The 22,930-nt window shown below is 43.3% G+C and overlaps 2 protein-coding genes and 1 non-coding gene across 3 annotated transcripts; all 3 read left to right on the top strand.

Moving 5' to 3' along the window:
- The first annotated feature begins 995 nt into the window (after positions 1–995).
- Positions 996–1,603, top strand: TMEM217 (transmembrane protein 217). The gene has a single exon (XM_045541869.1). It carries the CDS (start codon positions 996–998, stop codon positions 1,560–1,562), a length of 567 nt encoding a protein of 188 aa, XP_045397825.1. The 3' UTR covers positions 1,563–1,603.
- Positions 1,604–16,516: 14,913 nt separating this feature from the next.
- Positions 16,517–17,063, top strand: LOC123632082 (transmembrane protein 217). Its single transcript, XM_045542204.1, has one exon. It carries the CDS (start codon positions 16,542–16,544, stop codon positions 17,061–17,063), a length of 522 nt encoding a protein of 173 aa, XP_045398160.1. The 5' UTR covers positions 16,517–16,541.
- A 5,586-nt stretch (positions 17,064–22,649) lies between these two features.
- Positions 22,650–22,793, top strand: LOC123633619. Its single transcript, XR_006733648.1, has one exon. It is a non-coding gene; the product is annotated as a U4 spliceosomal RNA (small nuclear RNA).
- Positions 22,794–22,930: the final 137 nt, after the last annotated feature.

Genomic DNA, 22,930 nt, shown 5'->3' with positions numbered 1-22,930 from the left:
ATTGATTTCTGCTCTTCTATTTATTTTCTTCCTCCTGCTTTTTCATTGTTCTTGTTTCTCCCCCCAGCACACTCTAATTTCTTGAACACTTGGCTCATTATTACTTTTTCTTTTCTATTATAAGGCTAGTTTATTCTAAGGCTCTTAACTTTTCCTTAAAGTACATCTTTCACTGTAATCCATAAGTTTTGATATATAGTGGAGGAGTGATTGCCCAAGACCAGTTGGGGTCCACCGGCTTTTATCAACTCCTTACCCGAGCAGGGCCCTTGTGCTGCCTTGGTTGTTCTCCTGAGACACCTGCACTGAGGTCTGAACTAGTGCAGACAATTTTCACCCTCAGGGGCAGCAATGGTTGCCCAAGGCAATGCTAGGAGGGATAAGAACATAATTTAAACCACCTCAGCCTCCTGAGTAGCTGGGACTACAGGTGCATGCCACTGCATCCAGCTAATATTTTCTGTATTTAGTAGAGATGAGGTCTCGCTCTTGCTCAGGCTATTCTCAAACTCCTGAGCTCAAGGGATCCTCCCACTTCACCCTCTCAGAGTGCTAGGATTACAGATGTGAGCCACCACACCCGGCCTCTTTTATTATTTTTTAAACTCAGCTTTTATAGGTGCTCGGCCTGTAACTCAGTGTTTTTCAACACTGGCTACTTATGAAAACTACTAGGAGGTTTTGAAAAATACTGCTGCCTGTGTGTCTTCCAGAGAACTTTTTGGTGATTCTAATGTGAAGCCAGGGTTGAGAACCACTGCTCTAATTATCTTTTTAGTGCCAGGCCCAGACCGAAAATCCTCCCTCCTCCCCACTCCCAATCCATTTAAAACAGTCTTCCATCTTCCCAAGGCTGTTATTTCCTGCTTTCCATATTTCTGTCTATCGTTTCTCTAAGGTAGATGTGAGCTGGGAGGCAGAAAGCCTGGTAATTACCACGTTGGCAGATTCTGGAAGTCCCTCTCATGTTGTTTGTCTTCACAGGAGGTCTCAGCATGAAACAGCAGCTCTGGTGTGGGATGACTGCCAAAACTGGCACAGTGTTGTCAGGGGTCTTCACCATCATGGTCACAAATATGTACCTCATCTTTGAACAGAAGTACCTAAGCCTTAGCAATTGCACTGACATCACACTGTGGAGCAAGACTACAAGTGCCACAATCAGTGAATATATCAACTGCTGGAGTTGGAACATTGTCCTTTTGCTATCTCTCATCACCATCATGATCAGTTGCTTCCTCCTGTACTCGGTGTATACCCAGATCTACACGGGTCTGATAGTCTACATCATCTGGATCTTTCTCTACGAAACTGCAAACGTTGTAATAGAAATTGTCACCAACAATGATGACAGAATCGTTTTAGATGTCAGAGTCATGCGCTGGTTTGGCTTGGTGACCCGTATATGCATGCACTGTTTCTGGATATTCTTTGTCGTCACCTACAGCCACATATGCTACAAAAATTACAGACCGAGCAATATCATTTCCTACAACAGACGCGTTTCTGTGACTGGCGGAGACTCTCTGCGGCAGAAACCAAAATTTCATCCACCACAATAATAATGTTGCCTGTTCTTTCTCCTGAGAGGGAGTTCCCTCAGGTTCCCATAGTTCTATTTCCATTTTTCTCCCATTTCTGCTAATAAGTTCAGCAAGGAGAGACACTACTGCCACTCTTTCAGAGAAATGTGGGAGAAAATGTGATTATAATCACAAGTGGAACAACCTGCTCATTGAGGGTGTTTAGTTAAAGGACACTGTTATTTATCAAACCCTTCCTGAGTTCTGCCTTCTTTGTCTGGTCAGTACCACCTTGTTGGTCAAAATGAAGAAGACAAAGGAATGCCGTGAAGCTGAACTGCAGTATGGCAATCCATTTACCTCAATCTCTTCATCAGCCTTCAACCCATAGCTCTCTGCGTTAACCCTGGGATAAATCTGGGTTTGTATCTCAGATTTTTGTAGCACAAAGGATACTGTTGGCCTTGGGGTGGGTTTGTGCCTTAATTTCCTCCCTATGTTTTCTATGTTATAGTTCAGATAAGAAAAAGAATTAAAATTGAGAAAAATCATTCTTCATTTTCTGTCTTGAGTACCCCCCGCCACAAAATTTGTCAAGGAGTACAAAAGACACTTGGTTAATCAAAAGATATACATTAGACTTATTTCTATGTCTGTCACTGTGCTATACACTGCAGGATATAAAAAAATGTATAAGATATGAAGGCTGACTGTGAAGATTTTGTAGTTTAGTAGAAGAGCCTAAATTACTGTTTATGAATCAGTCAGCATATTAGACAGTATATGACTACACACTATCACAAATCAACAAACCACTTTGCATTCAGGTTCAGAAACTGTTAGAAGCACTCTAAGCTGGGATGGAAAACAAACTGAGAAACTACGTTCTCTACAAACTTATCTACTTCAAACACTAGACATTATGTTGAGTTTTTATCTGTTTAATAGCTTCCTTGAGGAGTTATTGATATACAATAAACTACACACATTTAAAGTGTATAATTTAACAAATTAGGACATATGTATATCCTGGCGAAATTATCACCACGGTCAAGTTCATGAACATGTATATGACCCCCAGGTCTCCTCATCATCCCTGCCTCCTGCCTGTCTCCGAACCCCCACTTACCATCACTAGGCACTGAAGTGCTGTCCCTATATATCAGTTTCCATTGACTAGAAGTTTACATAAATGGAACTGCGCAGTACTCTCTTTTGATCTGACTTCTTTCACTCAGCATGATGCCTTGAGACTCATCCATGCTGTGTTGTGTATAGATAATAGTCCATTCTTTTCTATTGCTGAGTAGTATGCCATGGCATACGTGGAACACAGTGTGTTCATCCATTTGCCCATTGAAGGACATCTAGTAGTTTGCAGTTTTTAGTATTCATAAATAAGACCACCAGTTTAAGAAACTGGCATATTGTGTTTCCAGAGTGGCTATACCACTTCATATTCCCATTCCCCCACAGCTTCACAGCATTTAATATGGACAGCAAGTTTTCATCTGAGCCATTCTCATAGGCATAGAGTGCTATTTCACTATGATTTTAACTTAAATTTTTCTAATGACAAATAACGTTGGGCATGCCTTCATGTGCTTAGTTTGCATCCCATGTCTCCTTTGGTAAGGCATGTGTTCAAATATTTTGTCCATTTAAAAAACTTAGGTTGTTTGGGTTTTTTTTTATTATTGAGTCTTGAGTGTTCTTTATATTTTCTGCACACAAGTCCTTTATCAGATATATGATTTGTAAATATTTTTTCCAGTTTGTGCCTTGTCTTTTCATTCTCTTACCAGTGACTTTTGAAGAGCAGAGATTTTTAATTTCAATGAAGTCCAACTCATCAATTTGTTCTTTTATGGATCACACTTTTGGTTATCAGATCTGAGAAATCTTTGCATAATCCACGGTCATGAAGCTTTTCTCCTGTTTTCTTCTAGAAGTCATAGTTTTAGGTTTTACATTTAGGTCTATTATTCATTTTTAGCACTTTTTTTGGTATATAATGAGAGATATGGATCAAAGTTCACTTTTTGCTCCTGGATATCCAATTGTTCCATAACCAATGTTGAAGAAATTATCCTTTGTCCACTGAATTGACTTTGTATATACAATATTGGTCTCCATTCTGTTCCACTAATCTACTTGTCTATCTTTATGCCAATGCCACCCTGTTTTGGTTACAGTAAATAAGGCTTAGGCTGGGTGTGGTGGCTCACACCTGCAATCCTAGCACTCTGGGAGGCCGAGGTGGGAGGATCGCTCGAGGTCAGGAGTTTGAGACCAGCCTGAGCAAGAGCGAGACCCCATCTCTACTAAAAATAGAAAGAAATTATCTGGACAGCTATATATAGAAAAAAAAATAGCCAGGCATGGTGGCACATGCCTATAGTCCCAGCTACTCGGGAGGCTGAGGAAGAAGGATTGCTTGAGCCCAGGAGTTTGAGGTTGCTAAGAGCTAGGCTGATGCCACAGCACTCTAGCCAGAGCAACAGAGTGAGATTCTGTCTCAAAAGAAAAATAAAAAAATATATTAAGTCTTGAAATCACATTCCGCCATCGTGTTTTAGTTCCTTTAGGCTGTCTTAGTCTGTTTGTGCTGCTATAACAGAATGCCCAAGACTGGGTACTTTATAATGAACAGAAAGTTATTGACTCACAGTTCTGGGGGCTGGTAAGTCCAAGATTGAGGGACCAGCATCTGATGAGGGCCTTCTTGCTGCATCATAAAATGACAGAAGGCATCACATGACAGAAGGACCAAAAAAGAGGGTGAAATAGGGTAAGAAAGAGGACGTAAGCCCACTCCCATGATAGCAGCATTCATTTATTCATGGGGACTCCACCCTGGTGACCTAAAAACCTCTTAAAGCTCCCTCTTTCCAATGCCATCACAATGGCCATTACATTTCAACATCAATTTTGGCAGGGACAAACATTCAAGTCACCGCATAGGTCCTTTGCATCTCCATACAAACTTTAGAATTAACTTGAAATTTCTATTTTTAAAAAGCCTGCTGGGAGTTGGGTGGGGATTGCATTGAATCTCTAGGTCAATCTGGGAAGAATTAACAATGATATGTAGTTTTCTAACCCACGAGAACAGTCTTATCTCTCCATTCACTTTAGTCTTTAATTTCTCTCAGCAATGTTTTGTAGCTTTCAATATATAGGTCTTTCACATCTTTTGTCAGATTTATTTTAGGTTTTTTATATTTTTGATGATATTTTAAATGCTATTATTTCTTGAGTTTCCACTTCCAATTATTTGCTGTTAGTATATATAAATATAATTTTTTGTATGTATTGATCTTCTATCCTGCAACACTGCTAAGCTCATATATTAGGTCAAATAATGTTTTTGTAGATTCCATCAGATTTTTTGCATAGTCAATCATGTTGTCTGCAACTAAAGAAAGTTTTACTTCTTCCTCTTGTTGCCTTTTTGCACTGGCTAGACCCTCCAGTAAAATGTTGAGTAGAAGTGGTAAGAAAGGACATTCCTGTCTTATTCCACCTGATTTTAGAGGGAAAGCATTCAGTCATTTACCATTAAGTATGATATTAGATGTAAGTTTTTCATTAATGTCCTATCTCAGATTGAAGAATTTCTCTTCTCTTCTTAGTTTGCTGAAGGTTTGTTAAAATCAGGAATGGATGCATGGTCAAATGCTTTCTTTTTTACTCCATTAAGATGATTATATAGTCTTTCTTTTTTAGATTATTAATTTAGTGAATTACATTGGTTGATTTTCAAATATTAAATCAACCATGTATTCCTGAGATAAACTCCACTTGGTCATAATGTTAGGATTGTTGTCAGGGTAACAATATTATCCTTTTTATATATTGTTGGATTAGATTTGTCAAGTTTTGTTTAGGAGTTTTGCGTGTATGTTCACGGGGGATATTTGTCTGTAGTTTTCTTGTAGTGTCTTCATCAGGTTTTGGTAGCAGAGTATTACTGGCTTCATGGAAAGGAGCATTTGTTCCTTTTCAATTTTCTATAAGAGTTATGTACTATCGGTATTTATTTCTTCCTTAAATGTTATGTAGAATTTAGTCAGTGAAGCCATCTGGACCTGGAACTTTCTTTGTGGGAAGTTTTCAGCTACAAATTCAAATTTTAAAAACAGATACAGGACTATTCAGGTTATCTATTTCTTTATGAGTAAGCTTTGGTAGTTTGTGTCTTCCAAGGAATTTGTCCATTTTATCGAAGTGGCCAAATTTATTATCATAAAGTTGTTCATAGTATTATCTTATTATCCCTTTGTCTGCAGAGTGTAGTGGTGTCATATTGTTAATTTGTGTTTTCTTTCATTTTTTCTTCCTGAGCAGTTTGTCTTGAGGTTTATCAGTTTTCAAGGAAATTAGCTTTTGTTTCATTGATTTTATCTATTGTTTTTCTGTATTATATCTCATTGATTTCTGCTCTGATCTTTATTATTTTCTTTCCTCTACTTATTTTGGGTTTAATTTACTTTGTCTTTTTATACTTTCTTTAGGTAGAAGCTGAAGTCATTGATTTAAGACCTTTCTTATTTTCTAATATAGACATTTAGTGCTAGCTATAAACTTCTCCCTAAGTACTACTTTAATGGGATCATAAAAATTTTGATATGTTGTGCTTTCATTTTCAGTCAGTTCAAAATACTTTCTAATTTCCTTTTGGTTTCTTCTTTGATCCATGGATTATTCATAAATGTGCTACTTAGTTTCAATATTTGGAGATTTTCCAGAGATTTTTCTCTTATTGACTTCTAACTTAATTTTGGTATGAGCAGAGATCATACATTGTATGATTTGAATCACTTTAAATTTACTGAAACTGGTCTCAGTAATGAATATGTTCCATCTTGATAAATGTTCCATGTGCACCTGGAAAGAATATTTATTCTGCTATTGTTGGGTGCACTGTTCTATAAATGTTAATTAGACCAAATTGCTTGATAGTATTATTCAAATCTTCTAATATCTTTTCCAATTTTCTGTCTACCTGTTCTATCAATTACTAAAAGGGAAGAATTGAAATCTCTGACTAAAATTGTGATTTGTCTGTCTCTTTATGTAATCCCATCAGTTTTGCTTCATGTATTTTTAAACTATATATGGGTGCATAAATGTTTAGCATTGTTATATTCTTTTCATTACTGACACCTTTAACATTGTGAAAGGACTTTCTATGTACCTGGGAATATTCTTTGCCCTGACATTTACTTTATCTGTTATTTAGGAAGCCATTCTAGTCTTCTTTTGATTTGTGTTGACATGGTATATCTTTTACCATGCTTTTACTTTTAACCTATTTCTGTCTTTATATTTAAAGTATGCTTATTGCAGGCATTGTAGAGTTGGGTCTTGCTTTTTTATTCAATCTGACAACCTATGCCTTTTAATTGAGATATTTAGATCATTTATATTTAGTGGTCATCTTGTTATTTGCTTTCAAATTGTCCCATCTGTTTGCTTCTTTTTCCTCTTTTTCTACCTTCTTTTGGATTAATTCAATATTTCTTATGGTTCCATTTTATTGTCTTTGTTACTTTATGAGATACAATTCATTTTTGTGTTGTTTTAATGGCTGTTTTAGAGTTTATGGTATACATATTTAACTTATCACTGTCTACCCTCAGGTAATATTATGCCACTTCATGTATAGATATAAGACCATTATAATAGTATATTTCTTTATTCTCATTTTTTTATTTTTTATATTTATTTTCCTCACTATCTGGAATCATCTATATAGTATATTTCTAATATTCCTCTTCTAATTGTGCTATTGTTGTCATACATTTTAATTTTACATATATTATGAACCTCATCCTACATTGTTATTATTTTTGCTTAGATAGTAAATGATCTTTTAAAGAGCTTTAAATAACAAGAAAAATATGTTATATACTTACCCATGTTGTTACCATTTCTAGTGCTATTCATTCCTTTTATAGATCCAGATATCTATCTGGTGTCATTTTTCTTCTTCCTGAAGGGCTTCCCTTAACATTTCTTATAGTGTGGGTCTGCTGCTGATGAATTCTTTCAGCTTTTGCATGTCTGAAAATGATTATTTCACCTTCATCTTTTTTTCTTTATTCTTTTTTTTTCTTTTAAGATGGAGTCTGACTCTGTTACCCCAGCTAAAGCATGATGGCGTCATCATAGCTCACTGTAACCTCAAACTCCTGGGCCCAAGCAGTCCTCCTGCCTCAGCCTCCCAAGTAGCTGGGACTACAGGCATGCCCACCCTCAGCTAATTTTTTCTATTTTTAGTAGAGATGGGCTCTCACTGTTGCTCAGGCTGGTCTCGAACTCCTGAGCTAAAGTGATCCTCCTGCCTCGGCCTCCCAGAGTGTTAGGATTACAAGTGTGAGCCACCACGCCCAGCCACCTTCATCTTTTTAGTTTAAACTTTTAAAGTTTTTAATTGTGGTAAAATATACATAACATAAAATTTACCATCTTAATCTTTTTTTTTTTTTTTTTTTTTTTTTTAGAGACAGGGTTTCACTCTCTCACCCAGGATGGAGTGCTGTGTCACATTCATAGCTCATTGCAACCTCTAGCTCCTGTGCTCAGGCAATCCTTCCACCTTAGCCTCCTGAGTAGCTGGGACTACAGGCACACACCACCATGCCCAGCTACACTTTTTTTTAATAGAGATAGGCTCTCGCTATGTTGCCCAGGCTGGTCTTAAACTCCTGACCTGGAGCAATCCTCCCTCCTTGGCCTCCCAAAGTGCTGTGATTACAGAAGTGAGCCACCTCGCCCTGCCCATCTTAACCATTTTTAAGTGTACAGTTTAGTATTAATAGTATTAAGTACCTTTACATTGCTGTGCAACCAATCTTCAGAACTCTCTTAATCTTATAAAACTGACACTCTGTACACATTAAACAATCGCTCCTTATCCCACCTTTCCCTCAGCCCCTGGCAATCACCATTCTCTTTCTGCTTCAATGAACCTGACTACTCTGAATATCAGTGTAGTCATCAGTGGAATTGTAAATTATTTGTCTTTTTGTGACTGGCTTAATTCACTTAGCTTAATAACCTCAAGTTTCATTCATGTTGTAGCATGAATTAGAATTTCTCTCCTTTTTAAGGCTAAATAATATTTCATTGTTATGTATATGGCACATTTTGTTCATCCGTTCACCTGTTGGTAGACACTTGTGTTGCTTCCACTTTTTTACTATTGTGAATAATGCTGCTATGAACATGGGTTACACTATCTCTTCAAGATCCTGCTTTCAGTTCTTTTGGGTATATACCCAGATGTGAAATTGCTGGATCATATGATAATTCTATTTTTTATTTTTTGAGGAACCACCATATGTTTTCCATAGGAACTGCATCATTTTACATTCCCACCAACAGAGAACAAGGGCTTCAGTTTCTCCACATCTTCTCCAATACTTTGTTATTTTCTGCTTTTTTGATTGTAGCCATCCTAATGGGTATGAAGTGGTATCACATTGTGATTTTAATTTGCATCTCCCAAATGATTAGTGATGTTGAGCATCTTTTTATGTGCTTATGGCCACTTGTATATCTTCTTTGGAGAAATGTAAATTATAAATCCTTTGTCCATTTTAAAATCAGGTTGATTTTGTTATTGTTGAATTGTAGATAGGAGTTCTTTATATTCTGGATGTTACCCCTTTATCAGATAGATAGTTCATAAATATTTTCTCCCAACCTGTAGGCTCCCTTTTCATTTTGTTGGTGGTTTCCTTTGCCGTGCAGAAGCTTTTTAGTTTGATGTTGTCTAACTCGTTTATTTATTCTTTTGTTGTCGGTGCTTTTGGTGTCATATCCAGGAAATCAATGCCAAATCCAATGTCATGAAGCTTTTCCGTTATGTTTTCTTGACAACGTTTTATAGTTTTAGCTTTTACATTTAGGTCTTGGATCCATTTTGAGTTAATTTTTGTTCATGGTATAAAGTAAGGGTCCAACTTCATTCTTTTGCATGTGGATATCCAGTTTTCCTGACATCATTTGTTTAAAAGATTGCCCTTTCCCCAGTGGATGGTCTTGGAACACTTAACAAAAATCGTTTCACCATATGTATTAGTCTGCTCTGGCTGCCATAACAAAATACCACAGATTGCATGGCTTAAACGATAGATATTTATTTTCTCACAGTTCTGAAGGCTAAAAGTTCATGATTAACATGCCAGCAAATTCAGTTTCTGGTGAGAGCTCTCTTTCTGGTTTACAGACAGCTGCCTTCATGTGTCCTTACATGGCATTTCCTCTGTGCACATGCAGAGAAAGAGAGCTCTTTGGTGTCTTTACCTCTTCCTATAAGGATATCAATACTATCACATTAGGGTCCCACCCACTATATCCCTAAATACAGTCGCATGGGGGATTAATGATTCAACATATGAATTTTAGTGGGACACAATTTAGCCTATAACATCATATATGTGAGGATTTATTTCTGGGCTGTCTATTCTCTGTATCTATATGTCTGCCTTTGTGCCAGATGCTCACACTGTTTTGATTACTCTTGGTTTGTAATAAGTTTTGAAATTAGGAAGTGTAAGAGCTCAATTTTGTTCTTTTTTTTTTTTTTTTTTAAGACAGAGTCTCACTCTGTTGCCTGGGCTAGAGTGCCAATTTTTTTCTTCTTTATCAAGATTGTTTTGGCTATTTAGGGTACTTTAGATCCCATATGAATTTTAGGATGGATTTTTCTATTTCTGCAAAAAAACACCATTGGAATTTTGATAGGAATTGGATTGAATCTGTAGATGACTTTCTGTAGTGTTGTCATCTTAACAATATTAAGTCTTCCAGTCCATGAACACAGGATGTGTTTCCAACAATTTGTGTCGTCTTTAATTTCTTTCAGTAATGTTTTATAGTTTTCAGTATATAAGTCTTTCACTTCCTTGATTGTGCTTATTCCTAAGTATTTTATTCTTTTTGATGCTATTGTAAAGAATTTTTCTTTATTTCTTTTGGATTGTTCATTGTTAGTGTATAGAAAAGCAACTTGGTTTTGTGTGTTGACTTTGTATCCTGCAACTTTGCTGAATTCATTGATTAGTTCTAACAGTTTTTTTGGCGGGGTTAGAATCTTTAGGATTTTTTGCATATAAAATTATGTTATCTGTAATCAGAGATAATTTTACTTCATTGTTTCTAATTTTGATGCATTTTATTTCTTTTTCTTGTCAAATTGCTCTGGCTAGACTAGTATTATGTCAAATAGAAGTGGAAAAAGTGGGCTTCCTTGTCTTGTTCCTGATCTTAGAGAAGATTTCAGCCTTTCACCATTGAGTAGGATGTTAGTTGTGGGTTTTTCATATATGTCCTTTATTATATTGAGGTAGTTTCATTCTATTCCTAGTTTATTGAAAGTTTTTATCATGAAAGGGTATCAAATTTTGTCAAATGCTTTTTTTTGCATCAATTGAGATATTCTTTGTTTTTCCTTCAGACAATATACATTGATTAATTTTGGGGTTTTTTTTTTTTTTTCTTTTTTGAGACAGAGTCTCACTTTGTTGCCCAGGCCAGAGTGCCACGGCGTCAGCCTAGCTCACAGCAACCTCCAACTCCTGGGCTCAAGCAATCCTCCTGCCTCAGCCTCCCAAGTAGCTGGTACTGCAGGTGTGTGTCACCACACCCAGCTAATTTTTTCTATTTTTAGTTGCCTGGCTAATTTTTTTCTGTTTTTAGTAGAGTCGGGGAGGGGGGGGTCTCTCTCTTGCTCAGGCTGGTCTCGAACTCCTGACCTCAAGCAATCCCCCCACCTTGGCCTCCCAGAGTGCAAGGATTACAGGGTTGAGCTACTGCACCCAGGTGATTGATTTTCCTATTCAGCACCATCCTTGCATTTTCAGGAATAAATCCCACTTAGTTATGGTGTATAATCCTTGGGATTTTTTAATATTGTCCGTGTCTACTTAATTTTTTGAACACATGGAATATAGATATTACTGTTTCAATATCCTTGTCTGCTAATTCTAACATCTGTGTCAATTCTGGATTGGTTTTGACTGATGGATTTTTCTTCTCATGAATCTTTTTTTTTCTTGCTTCTTTGCATATCTGTTAATCTTTATTTGGTGACCAGGCATGGTTGCTCATGCCTGTAATCCTAGCACTTTGGGAGACCAAGGCAGGAAGATTGCTTGAGGCCAGGAGTTTGAGGCCAGCCTGAGCAACATAATGAGACCCTGTCTCTACAAAAATTAGAAAAATTAGCCAGGCATGGTTGGCATGTGCCTCTAGTCCCAGCTACTCAGGAGGCTGAAGCAGGAGGATCGCTTGAGCCCAGGAGTTTGAGGTTGCAGTGAGCTATGGTGATGCCACTGACTCTAGCCCAGGCAACAGAGTGAGAATCTCTCAAAAAAAAGAATTTTTTTTAATTAGTGGTAGACATTGGAATTTTTTATTTGATGGTAGACATTGTGATCTCTGCCTTGTTTTATGATTGATATTTTCATATTCCTACACATATTTTTTAGCTTTGTTCTGGGATGCAGTTAGTTAGTTGGAAACAGTTTGATCCTTTCAGGTCTTGCTTTTAATATTTCTTAGGTAGGACTGATATATTTCTCAGTCTAGGGCTAATTATTCCCCACTACAGGGGCAAGACCTTTTTGTGTACTCTACATAATTCCCCATGAATCATGAAGTTTTCCAGTCTGGCTGGTGAGAAAAGTCACCATTTCCGGCCCTATCTGACCACCTGACAAACAATTGTCACCTCTAATCCCTTTGAGTGATTGTTTCCCCAGCTTTGGGGTAGTGCCCTCACACACACGTGGTCGTTAGCATTCAGTTGATTACACAAGGGGTTCCCTCTGCAGAACCAGAGCTTTCTCTCTGTGTGTCTCTGTCCTCCTTGTTACTCTGTCTGGTGAATTCCAGCTGCCTTGGTCTTCCCAGACTCTCAACTCCTTCTCTTCAACTCAGGATTCTTCATGGATTTCTCTTTCCTGTTCTGCAGCCTTAAAATTCCCGCAAGGCATTCAGCTGGGGTAATCACAGTGTTCACTTCCTCTGTGTCCCATATCTTGGAGATCAATGTCCTTCATTGACTAACGTCCTGTGTGTTTTATGTATTTTATGCATTTTTGGTTTTTTCAGGCAGGAGGGTAAATCTGGCCCCTGTGCCTCCACCTAGGATAGATGTAGAAGCGCGTATTGGGTTTTCACCAGTAGTGTAATAAAACAAAGGACCCAGCCCAAGGTGTAAATACAAAGAGGTAAAAAAATAAACTAGTGAATTTATCATGAGTTCATTTATATCTTAAGGGATAAGAGATTGATAGTAGAAATAACTTATTAACTGTCACTATTTTCTATACTAACTGTGTTTGATGACTTCCTGCAATTATCTAAATATGTTTCATTGACATTCCTGCACACCAGGGTTTAGGAATTGCATTTTTAAAACGAAAAAGACAGCTCACAATACATTTTATAGATTTTTATCTACTTGGTCCATGGACCTTCAGGTGACTGAAGACTCAAGAGGAGGAAGAGAATATAGCCCATCGCAATACGCATGAAAACGCTTGATTTTAGCCTGAGTGCAGTTAGGGGCTTTGTACTTGACAAGGTGTAAATACTTCAAGGTGAAACACCTATATTGCAGTGTTCTCAGATAAATAAAAGGTATAAATAATTGATTCATAGTAGTTCCTTAACCCAAATTGATTCTCTTCTTAAAGACAGATTTGAATTTCTAATTTCAATGTTTTTCTTCTTGAAGAGGGGAGATTTTATAACATCCTATTTGCAAATGCTAAGGCAAATAAAAGAAACTATAAATGCTATAGGAGTTTTTAAAAGGGCTAGAGGAGGATCGATTCAGCATGGGCTGCAGTGGTCATAAATGGCTTCACTAAGGAGATGGAGTTTGACAGGTTTTAAAACATAAGTGTGGTTTTAATATGTCACAAAGAGACAGGGTAATATTCCACAGAATACTTATGTGCCAAAATACCGCAGCAACCAGGGATCACTTGTCCTTGATCCTTGGTCTTTGCTTTCTTTTGGATTAAAAAAAAGGAGAGAGATGCTAACAGTCATGCCCAGGTACATTATAAAACATCTCTCCCTTTTGCTGTTCTCCTTTCTTTCCCCATCCAAATTTATGTTTTAAATTGCATGTAAATGGACATACATTGCATTTTTTAAAAAGCCAAGTGTATGTCAGTAAACAGTACTCGGAGACCAGCTTCTGTTATGACACCATGAGGAAGTCTACGGACCTGCTCCCCAGTGAAACTGGTGAAAATTATTTTTAAAACATACAAACAAGACTATAATGCCTCTGGAAATGGGCATACAGCAGACGAAGAAACATCTATTCAAGAAAATCAGTGATCTGATAAGAAAAGTGAGAGTCTGTGGTATTTGAACGAAGACCACCTCCTCCTCCTCCTCCCCCAGCTCAGAGAGCTGGACACGCTACTCCAGACGGGTGCGGCAAGAGCGCGAAGTTCTCTCCCCACCCCTCAGAGAGTTTTCTTCCCAGGAGGAGCAGGACACGGGCATTTCTCATCCTGCCCCGCAAGGACGTGTCGCTGAGGCTAAATGCTAGGAAAGCGTAGCAGTGAAGTGGAAGCTTGTCTTATTCCATTTTGTAGCTATAAAGGAACACCTGAGGCTGGGTGATTTATAAAGAAAAGAGGTTTCTTTGGCTCCTCGTTCTGCAGGCTCTGCAAGAAGCACGGTGCCGGCATCTGCTCCTGGGGAGGGCTCCAGGCTGCTTCCACTCGTGGCAGAAGGCGAAGGGGAATCAGAGTGCCACATGGCAAGAGAGGGAACAAGAGAGAGAGGGGAGGTGTCAGGGTTTTTTTTAACAATCAGATCTCCGGGGAACCAACAGCTCCTGGCACATAGTAGATACTCAATAGATATTTTCTGAGTGAGTGTTGAATGGGTAGAATGTACCAGAGGATCTTGGCAAGGGGCAGAAAAAGAAGTTAAACAATTATTACAGTGGCCCAGGAGTGAGGCACTGAGGCTAGAGACCAAGGCTGGGGCAGCAGAGATGTGGAACCAACCGGGTTCAGACATTGCCTTGAAACCTGGAACGTAGGAATAAAGCAAAGGAACACACCTATGTGCTTCAGGGTCCTATTTTTGGACAGTTCAGGTGAGTATCCCATAGACAGTGTCTGCTCTGGAAGCTACCCTACAAGCAGGGCGGAGGTGAAGTTTGGTTGGTGGGGACAGAGGACTATCAATGCAGCTATTCACTGGCCAACCCACTGCCTCTCCCACTCCACCTGGGACCCTCCAAGGCCTAGGGTGCAGGAGAGGCTTGTGCATCTGGCATCACACAGGGTCGGGAGGGTCATGGGGAATAAAGTATAAGAATATTTGGGAGAACCTTGAAACATTATGCTAAGTGAAAGAAACCAGACACAAAAGGACATATCTTATATGATTCCACCTATATGAGGTACCTGGAATAGTCAAATTTATAAAGATGGAAAGTAAAATGGTGGTTAATGGGGTGGTGGTAGGTGAAATGAGAAGTTAGCATTTCTTTTTTTTTTTTTTTTTTTTTGAGACAAGGTCTTGCTGTGTTGCCCTGGGTGGAGTGCAGTGGCATCATCATAGCTCACTGCAACCTCAGACTCCTGGGCTCAAGTGATCCTCCTCAGCTTCCCGAGTAGCTGGGCTTACGGGCACACGCCACCACACCCGGCTAATTTTTCTATTTTTAGTAGAGACGGGGTCTCGCTCTTGCTCAGGCTGGTCTCAAACTCCTGAGCTCAAGCAATCCTCCCACCTTGGCCTCCCAGAATGCTAGGATGACAGGCGTGAGCCACCATGCCGGGCTGGGAGTTACCATTTCATGGCTACACAGTTCTGTTGGGGATGATGAAAAAGTTCTGGAGATGAGTGGTGATATGGACATGCAACAAAGTGAATGTACTTAATGCCACTGACTTGAACATTTGAAAAGGGCTAAAGTGGTAAATTTTACACTGTCTACATCCCATCATATTTGGGGTTGATCTGGAGAGTGAGGAGGAGGGGGCTGGAGGGAGGTCAGTGGCAGCCTGTCTGTGCTCTCTGCCAGGCTGGGTGGGACCCGTTGCTGTCACCTCAGGGAGAGGCCGGTCATTGGAAATTTATCAGCCAGAGGACAGGTCTGTGTTCCCCTTGTGTGTGACTGTCCCCCTTCCTTCTCCCCTCACGGGGGTCTCTCGCCAGTGTGGCGAATGAAGGGGAGAGAGGTTTGCTCAGGAGTCCTCTGAATGGGAAGCCGGTAAGAAGCCTTAGGCCCTGTCATAGACACGCCCTCTGGAGCTCAGGTCTAGCCTGGGCTGCAGCTGCACGTCAGCCTGCTGGGCCTTCCCTGAACAACAGTGGCTTATTGTTAAGACATCTTTGCCATAATAAGTCTTGGACCCATGAACCTTCCCCCAGTCCACGCCTGCTAGCCAAACCCTGTGACTTGGGACCAGACTGGGGTGCGCCCAGTGAGCAAAGCAGGGAAATTCCATTTCTAAGGGCTTGGAAGGGAAGAGCAAGTGGCTGGGGCTGGGGGCCCATTGGAGGGTCAAGGATGATTCCAAGCCCATGAGGAGCCATGATATTTTTCTGACTTCAGAGAAGCAAATTCCCCGGAACTCACACCATCACCATTCCAAATATGGGAGCCTTCTAATTCCCACAGACCTATACCAACAGGATCATTCTTTTTGCCACCTTAAAGCAAAGCTGGAGCTGGAACAGCAGCATTGGCAGCTACCTTAAGAGTATCCCAGTCCAGAGATGCCCTCATTTCCCAACAACATGGTCGCCTCTATCTAGTTAGGTCAGAGCGGGGGCCAGGCCCCACGGGCCTTGACTGCCAGCCCATTGCCCATCCACGTCCCATCACTCCTCTTAGCTCCCCTGTTTGCATCTAGTGGCTTGGGGGGGGTTGTCTGGGTCTAGCTCTGCCATCTTGTCATGTATCACAATGATTTTTTTCCTCTGCAGGAGGTTCTCTGGTAAAACAAGTATAATATGAATCCCAGGAAGTTGTCCCTCATGGTGGGCATCTTTTCTGTCCTCAATACCATCCAGTTCCTCATCTTTGACCTGAGCCAGTTGACACAGCTTGGCTATGAGGACAATTTCAGCATCTACCAGCACGCACAGTCTGGACCAGTCTCTTGGATCACAACCTTCAGCTATAACATCAGCATTGGCCTGTCCCTCATCACCATCCTGGTCAGCTGCTTCCTCCTCTACTCTGTCCACAGGAGCATCTATGTGGGGCTGCTCATCTACACCTTGTGGATCGCCACCTACGAGCTCACCAGCTTCTCCATTGTCCTGCTCATCAACAGGACCATCAAGAAGCAGTTCAAGGAGCTGAGCTCCTTGTACCTGACCTTGCAAATCTCACGCACGCTCCTGCACTTTTTCTGTCTGCCCTTCGTTGTCAAGCACGCATACACCCTTTACAAGGTCCCCCGGACTGTGGGCAAGGTGCACCAGCGCAGGGTCTCCTCTCTCAGCACACAGGACCACAGGCTAAACTGAGCCATTCCATGAAGAAGAGGGAGAGAGAGAAGCGCTCCGCAGCGGCAGCGTCCTCCCTGCCCGACTGCCCTCTGTCCCTGCTGCTTGCCTTCTCAGTTTTTGAGTTTTACGCATTGAAGAGTGATTCTTGGGGAAAAGAGGGCTGTATAGAGCAATTATTGCACACGTGTGTGTGTGTGTGTGTGTGTGTGTGTGTGTGATTTGTTTTAGCAGTTAATGATATGCTGTCTTTTTGTTTACTTAACCGTCTCATTGGTGTATGTTTTTGTCTCCCATAGTCCCCTCTTCTCTGCACTTCCTCAGTTTCTAATTTTTCTCTGTGGTTTGTCCCATGGACACATGATTCTGCTGAGTCCTTTTGGAGTGGTGCTGTCCAATAGAACTGTCCCGTAGATGGAAATGTTCTATATCTATGCTGTCTACTGGCCATGTGTGACTACTGAACTCTTGGAATGTGGCTGTGACAATCCAGTATCCACAATCTACATTTTATTCCATTTTAATTAATTTCAAGTTCAATAGCCACGTGTGGCTGGCTTGCGGCTACCATACTGGAGAGCAGTGTTCTGGAGACTCACTTGACTACATATCGCCACGGAGAAAGGGCCCCTTCCCCGCTTCATGCGTCACTCTGCTTCCCGCATACTTTAACAGAAAGCACTTCCTCCTGCTGGCTCATAATGAAACAGCAAGAAGAATCCCCATTTAAGAAAGCTCCAGAATGTCTCAACTTAAGCACTATTGACATTCTGCACTGAATAGATCTGTCTTGTGGGGGCTCTCCTTTGGATTGTAGGATGTTTAGCAACATCCCTGGCCTCTACCCACTAGATGCCAGTAGCAACTTCCCGTCCCCCTGCCCCCGTTGTGACCACCAAGACTATTTCCAGATATTGCCGAATGCCCCCTGGGGGAACCGCTGTTCTAAAGCAACACACCTCAGTGCTGGGAACTAAGGAAAGTCCTGCGTACTGAGAGCTCCCTACATTCACCCCACCCCCCAGCAGTTTTAATCCTAAAGCCCCATTTTATGGTTTGATGAAACTGAGGCTGAGGAGGCTTAAGTGATGTGCTCAAAGTCACACAGCAGCAAAAGCCAGACTTTAAGCTAGATCATCTGACTTCATACACTGAAGTCATACTCTTACCAAGATAAAAAGGAAGGACCTCCTTTGGGGATAGTTCCTTTTCCCTCAAAAAATGTTGGGTGTGAAGTCAAGGGATCCTGTTTGTTTTGACCACACTCTTCTAAACCATAAGCATGATGACAGTAGCTCGCTTTTACCGAACACTTAATGAGTGCCAGGTGCCATTCCGGCTCTTCCCACCACCCTCCGAGGGCTACATTTAAACCGAGGCCAGTTCCCAAAGTGACCACAAGATGGCAGTCGGCAACCGGCTCTTGCTCAGGGCGGTTCGCCCCCCGCGCCAGGCCCTGAGAGGTAACCGTTTGGGGCTTGAAGCCTCGAGCTGATGACTGGGAGCGAACAGCGTGTGTCTGCCCCAGTCTCGCAAGGTGTGCCTGGTCTGACTGGGACTCGTTAGTACTAGAAACACAAAAAATAAAACATGGGCGGACGTCTGGGTTCTGATCCCCCATCCCATGTGGGGTCGCTGGGCTGGGGAGGTTGGGGACTGGAGACCTGTGCACTGCAGGAGCGCGGGGAGGAGAGCTCCAAGGACCAGCTCAAGGCAGGGTCACTTGACGCGGGACAGTTTAACACAAGGCTGTGCTCCCTCTCCACCAAGACTCCTCGAGAGCATGGTAGTCTCTGCCTCCACTCCCTGCTCCCCGTCCTCTCTGGTCTTCACCCGCCACCACTCCCGGACACTGCTCTCGTCCAGGTGATCCACACGGCGCCCCCCAGTGGTCAATTCTCCACCTGCGCTTACCCATTCCATGAGCGGCTTTGGACCCGCTGATCCTCCCGCTCCCGCCGCAGGTTTCTCTCTTGGCTGGGGGCGCTCCGGGGCTGCCTCTTGCCCCCCTGCCCACCTGCCTCGCTGGCCCCTCCTCATCCGACCTCCTAGCACTGGGGTACCCTCGGCTCAGCCTCTGGGTCCACCGTCTTCTCTGCGTCGGTGGCTCCCAGCTCACCTGCTCCAGGCCCGTCACTGATAACCTCCAGCCTGGACCTCTCCCTTGAACTCTGGCTTTGTTCATCCAGTTGCTTCCTTGATGTGGTGGACGGCCTCTAACACGGTCCCCAAAGATCCCTGCCAACTGACAGTCACAACGCTCACCTCCCCTTGCATGTAGGCTGGACCCAGTGAGCCTCTTCCAGCAAATGGAATGTAGCAAAAGGGATGGGATGTCACTTCCAAGATCAGGTTACAGACAGATGACTTCAGTGTCGCTCACTGTCTCTGAGGGGAGCCAGCTGCCATGCTAGGGGTGTCCTCGTGGAAAGGCCCACATGGCCAGCAACTGGTGTCACTAGCCAAGCGCACATGAGGAACTGAGTGCTGCCAACAGCCCCAGGAGTGAGCCTGAAGCAGATCCTTGCCCGGTTGAGTCCTGAGGGGACTGCAGCCCCGCTGACACCTTGACTGCAGGTGACAGCCCCTGAGTCAGACCCTGAGAGTCCTGAGTCAGAGGACCAGGCAAGCTGTGCCTGGGCTCCTGACTCACCGAAACCGGGACGTAATAAATGCACTGTCTTGAGCTGCTAAGCTTTGGGGTAAATTGCTACACAACAACAGATAACTAATACACGTCACATCTCTGTACCAGTGCACAGTAGCCATCTCAAAACATAGCCCAACCCCCTGATTTTCTCCCATAAACCTGGCTGACCCCAGTCTTTCCTACCTTCTCCCTTCCAGCTGCTCAGGACAAAGACCCAGCAGTCCTGCTTGGGCCCTCCCTTTCTCTCAGCCTGTATCCTTCCCCTCAACAAACCCATCAGCCCACCCTTCGACACGGATCCAGATGCCACCACTTATCATCACCCCCTGCCACCTCCCTGGCCCAAGCCGTCACCATCTCTTGTCCAGGCTCTTGCAGTAGCAGCTCCTGAATGGTCTCCCGATGCCACCCTGTTCCCTTTACAGTCAATTCTTCACCCAGCTGCCACAGGGGTATCGTCAAAACCTAAGTCAGCTCATGTCCCTACTCTATTCTCTGTTCCTAACCTACCAGGGCTCCCCACCACGCTCAGAGTAAAACTCCTTACCACTGCATGCTAGGTGCTAAGTGACCCAGTTCCCTGTCACCCCTCGGGTCTCCTTTCTAACGTCTTTGTTCTCGCTCCCTCTGCCCCAGCCATGCTGGCTTCCTTGCTCTAACACCCAGCACGCTCCAGCCTCTGGGACTTTGCACTTGCTGTGCCTTTGGCCTGGAATGTTCTTACTCCAGATATCCAGCGGCTCCCTCTGCTCAAAGTCACCTTATCAGAGAGGCCCCCTCAACCCACGTGCCACGGCCCCTCCTTGCCCCCCCCGTCCCACTTATCCTGCCGTGTTTTCTCATAACACGCATTAGCGCCTGACTTGCTGTATATAGTTACCTCCCCCACCCCGCAAACGGTGAGCACCGTGTCTACTTCACCGCTGTGTTCCCAGCAGCTAGAACAACGCCCAGCATGTCACTGGCGCGTGACAAAGATTTGTGGGACGAATGGACACAGCCCTCAGCAGACCCGAAGGCCGTTGTTCCGGTTTTCCACCTGAGGGTACGGGCTGGTGAGGGGCAAGTTCTCACTGCCCGTTCAGCCGCCTTTTGCTGCGCCTTTTTCTCCCCCCACGCCCTGCTGCGGTCTTCGGTCAAGACTCTAGGTAGTTGCAGGTCCATACCCGCAGGGCGTCGGGCCTCGGATTTCAGCTTCCTTGTCCCTTTCCTCCCCCCAGGCCTCGTCCCTCACACCAACTGCTGACACCGGAAGCACCACCTGTCTCCCAGCTCCACCTTGCCAAGGGTAAAAACAGCCTTTCTAGCAGCGCAGGTGTGTCGCTGCGAAGGCGACACTCAGAGCTGTCACCGCCCCTGACACCTTCAGTTTGTGAAGATCCTCTGGCCTTCCTTCCTCTTTTCCTCATGCGCTGTATAGACCCTGAGCCATGAACCTGGGAGCACCCTGGGGGGCTCCAAGGGGCTCCCAGCCCAGCAAGCGGCCTGGTCACTCAGGCCACTTGGACCCCATGTGATAGGTGCTGGAGAAAACACTGGGACCACAGGAGGAGCCCCCAACTCTTGGGGGGTGGAGAGTCAAGGAAGTCTTCCTGGAGGAGGAGACCTTTAAGCCAAGTCTGGGAAGAGAGTGTAATTTAGCCCTTAGCAGGGGGAGAGGAAAGGGGGCAGTGGGAGCCTGGGAGGGTCAGCTACCTCTGGGCTACTGAGGCTGCAACTCTTCTCGGTCATTTCCACCTGGGCTGAAGGAAGGGGCTCTGTGCGGGGGACGAGGAGGACGTTGTCAAGAGGAAGTAGGCAGGCGCGGAACTTCCCCAGAGAGAAGAAGGGCTCCCCTTTCCCACGGCCTCTGCGCTTAGGTGTCCAACCACTGAGTACTGCTCACCAAATTTCCCACCTGACTGCTGCGCCTGAAACTCCAAGTCTCTTTCAGCAACCGCGTCCCACGGAGGACAGACTCCTGACCCACAGGAGGTCAGCTTCCCCCCGCCGATTCAAGATGTGCAAATGGCCCGTCTGGTTCACTTTTTTTTACCCTGTGGACTTTGCTGTGCGTCCCCCTCACTTCTTCCCCTAGGTCCTCCCCACGTCCGTTGCTAGCGATCCTGGCCTCTGCAGCCCTCTTCGCTTTCTTCGGTCTCCTCCAACTGCTGGCAGGGACGGATGCTTTGCTTTCCTCCCAGCACCATGCCCACCCGTGAGGGTCTCATGAAGGCCCCTGAGCACCAGCCCCCCCACCGAGGCTGCCTGGAGCCAGACTGCACCCTGGCTCTCAGACGCTCCCACGTGGGACGTGGGACCGTGCACAGGGGACGGCTCCCTTCCTGTCCCTTTCAACCCCTCACCAGTTATTAGTAAAAGAGAAACTCGTTTAAATGCCTACTTTATTTTCCACAAATAAATTATGATTTTATTCCCTGGGAAATAGGTTTTACAAACACCTTCTGACCTTATTTTGTTTTAGCAAGGGCTTTAGGCATGTGTGACTGTGTGTGTTTGTGTGCGTGAATGTGTGTATTTGCGTATGTTGTGTCTGGGTGTGTGTGTGTCTGGGTACCTGTGTTTGTGTATGTGTGTGTTTCTGCGTTTGTGTATATGTAAAAGGCTGAGTTAAACAATTATTTGGTGATTAGCAGAAATAACTTACATGATACAGATATAAAGAGCTCAAAATTTTGGGGGCTTTACACATTTTTAAAATCTCCTCCTGCCTTTTACCAAGGCTGCCTTTTCCCTTCAGAATATATCCCACAAGGGCCAACACTAGAATGCATCTTCTTTAAAATGGAATGTTTGATTTTTTTCTCACTCTGACAGCATGACACTGACAGGGTGTGTTTTATGAATGACATGATTGGAAATGGAACTTGAAGCCAGCCTGCCTCTCAAACAGAGTTTCAGGGAAAATAAAGGATTCCTTTCTGAGGCATTGGGAGACAGTTGTACAAAGTATCCCAAGCTTCGTGCAGTGGCAGTATTGTCACCAATGAGATTCATCTGAGCAGATTTGTTGCTAATTGAGAACTTTTCCCAATATCCCACACTGATGGACGACTTGAAATATAGTCGGCACTAGCAATTTTTGGCAGTCTCTAAGGAGACCATACTAAAAAAATAAAAAATAAGTTTAAAAAATAATGAAAGAGGCCGGGCACGGTAGCTCACGCCCATAATCCTCTGAAGGCCGAGGTGGGAGGTTCGCTTGAGCTCAGGAGTTGGAGACCAGCCTGAGCGAGAG

This window comes from Lemur catta, chromosome 2, assembly GCF_020740605.2.
Source record: "Lemur catta isolate mLemCat1 chromosome 2, mLemCat1.pri, whole genome shotgun sequence".
NCBI classification, from domain to species: Eukaryota; Metazoa; Chordata; class Mammalia; order Primates; family Lemuridae; genus Lemur; species Lemur catta.
This window is presented reverse-complemented; position numbering and strand designations above follow the sequence as displayed.